Raw genomic sequence first — 2,849 nt, 5'->3', positions numbered from 1 at the left:
TGACATACTCTGAGCATTTTACAAGGAGGGACCAGTCCTTTGAGAGGGACGTCATGCTTGGGAGGGTGGAGGGACAACGCAGTAGAGGTAGACCCTTGATGAGACGGATTGACTCAGTGACTGTGGTAACGGGGGTTGTGTGTTAGAGACAATAAGGTTGGCACAGTATAGAGTAGGTTTCAGGGCTATTGTAAATAGGGTCGCTATGAATCGCAAGTGACTTGATGGCACATCACAACAGCACTGGTTACAGACCAACTGCTTTGATAACCTGTTTTCTTCGCTTTACAAAGTATGGTGTAATCTAGTCTCCTTTAGCGTTTTTCCAAGTTGGCGTTGAAGAAAAAGGATGCTATGATAAGAGGTGATGCCTCAAGATCAAAAGGAGGTGGCGCAGGCAGAGAACGTGCGGACGCAGGGCGATGACGCTCAGTCCCTTGCGCAGTGACGCCGGGGGACGCAGCGAAGGGGGGGCCGAGGCGTGTGGGCAGCGAAGGGGCGGGCCGAGGCGTTTGGCGGCGTCGGTGCTGCGCGCTCCTTGCCATTTCTGCCCGCGGACGTGCTCTCAGCTGGTCTCGTCGTCCCGGAGCTGACAGGTAGAGAGATCGTCTAGCCGAGATGGCGACGCTGTGCTTGACGGTGAACACAGGAGATCCTCCCTTGGGTAAGCAGCCTGAGCGGCCCATCTGTGTGATTGCATCAGTCCGGAGGAGCCGACGCTGGGAAGGTCGCCGCGGTACTTGGGTTTTGCGCAGTTTTGGCCCGATCTCAAAGAGTGACTCTAGCTCCCAGCCTCACAACCTTCAGCTTAGCGGCCAGGCGGGTCCGCTCTGAAGCTCATTTTCTGGGTCTGTAGCAGTGCAGTCTGGATCTGGTTGAGTGACACGTGGCACAGCCTTCTCCCTCTGACGAGTGCCTCCCAGCCCATCTCCCTCCCATCTCCCTCTTTGTAATGGTTTTCTTCGGAGATGGAGAATTGCTCGTAGAATCGGCTTTGGAAAGCCTAAAATCCCACCCTCTGCGTTTCCCTTCTCGTCCCCATCTCCTTTAACTCCCCTCCTTAGGTCTCTTACTCAGAAAGTAGGACCATACCACTTATTTGTATTTCATTGAGCCCAAAAGAAACAAGAAAGACAGATGGTTCTATTAATGATTTATTATTTCAGCGGAAATTGAATTTATTTTTAATTAAATGTGGCAGAGCAATTGCTGGAAACAGATGAATATACTGCCGTCTAGTAGGGTTGCTTTATTCTGGTACCACGACCCGTGAGTATGGTAAGCATTAGAGTAAACTTCGCCTTCCCCGTGAATTTTTAGTTCATTGGGATTGCTTTTCCATCTTGATCAAGGTCATTGTGGGTAGATAGGTTAAAATTCCTGCTCTCTTAAGACTGAAGATTAATGGTAAGAATTCAAGTACTTTACAACTGCTTAACTTGCTTTTTTTAAGAGACAAACGGATGTGATATAGATACAGTACTTTATAAACCCAGTACTTGGGATCCAGTTGGCCACACACAGCTGAAATTCTTATTACATTCTAAGTTTGCTAGTCTTCCCAGTGTATTCAATTAAAAAGACATACCAGTTTCATAGTCATTTTAAAAGTCTTTTAAAAAAATTAAAAAGAAAAAAAAATGAAAATGAGAACATGTTAGCAATTGATTCCAGTCATTATGGCCTACATTGGAGCAAATCAATAACCTTCTGAAAACATTTGGTTTTGATTGATGGACTAGGAGTTCTCAGGACGCCTTTTCATCATGACTTAAAACAGAAGGCATTTGGATCCTGGGTGTTAAAATTTGTTGTTGCACCTAGGCAAGTTAAATTTCAAGAAAGGGGCAGATGATTGTTATCTTTCATGTAGAATTGGTTGGTAAAATTAGACAGTGTGTGTAAAGTTCTGATACATTTTAGAATCTCTTTTAACTGCTACATTCTGGGTGTTTTGGGTAGAGGTCTTTCAGACCAGTTCAGTCTGTTGTTAGGTGCTATTGAGTTGAGTGTGTGTGACTCATAGTGACCTTCTGAACAATAGACCTGAACCCTGTCATGTGCCATCTTCATCTCCAACACACTTGAGCCCATTGCTGCAGTCACTGTCAATTCGCCTCCTTGAGCATCTTCCACCCTTTCAAGCATGATGTCCCTCTTTAACAACAAGGCCAAAGTAGGTGAGATGAAGTTTTGTCATCTTTGCCTCCAAGGAAAATTCTGGTTGCTCTTTCTCCAAGATGTCTGTTTGTTCTTTTGATAGTCCATGGGATATTCAGTACTCTGTTGAAGAGCTAACAGGAATCTCTGTTAAAATGAAAGCAAAGAATTTTGCTGAGGGAATAAATACAACAATTCAGACTAGGTAGTATTTATTTCATAAAGGATTCCTAAGGGTGCTTCAGCAACAGGAATCGTCAGTTAAATTACAGAATGTTCAGGAACTTGACAAAGAAAAAGTCTGATAGTTGACATTTACAAAACGATACTTCAACCTGATTTTGAAATCCCTTAAGAGTTATTTTGTTAATCATAAAGTTTGGGAATGTTCTGTGAGAGAAACAAGTCAGCACAGAATAAACAACAAAAACTAGATCTGTCCTTCAGAATTTCACATATATTGAAGCAATTGTTTCTAGTCTTTTATTCTCAAAATAATGTGTTAGGAATTCATCTGTCTTGTTGCCTGTAGCAGTTACTCAGTTACTTAGTTACTGTATAGTGTATTACTACTGTATTATGTGGGTCTGTCTCAGTTTATCTCATTTATTTTGTTGGTCTAGCTAGCCCATCAGGTGAAATTCATCAGGTGATGGTATGATCAATTGCATCTGTGGAAAGAACCACTG

At 43.3% G+C, this 2,849-nt stretch overlaps 1 protein-coding gene across 1 annotated transcript in view; it reads left to right on the top strand.

The window, feature by feature from the left end:
• The first annotated feature begins 618 nt into the window (after positions 1-618).
• The window catches only part of EPRS (glutamyl-prolyl-tRNA synthetase), an 84,788-nt gene continuing 82,557 nt past the window's right edge, over positions 619-2,849 (top strand). The window contains exon 1 of the mRNA XM_006894591.1: positions 619-664. Coding sequence (XP_006894653.1) covers positions 619-664 — 46 coding nt within the window. The remainder of the gene's footprint in view (positions 665-2,849) is intronic.

Source organism: Elephantulus edwardii, unplaced genomic scaffold (assembly GCF_000299155.1).
Source record: "Elephantulus edwardii isolate Elephantulus edwardi_28Jun2011 unplaced genomic scaffold, EleEdw1.0 scaffold00146, whole genome shotgun sequence".
Lineage (NCBI taxonomy): Eukaryota > Metazoa > Chordata > Mammalia > Macroscelidea > Macroscelididae > Elephantulus > Elephantulus edwardii.
This window is presented reverse-complemented; position numbering and strand designations above follow the sequence as displayed.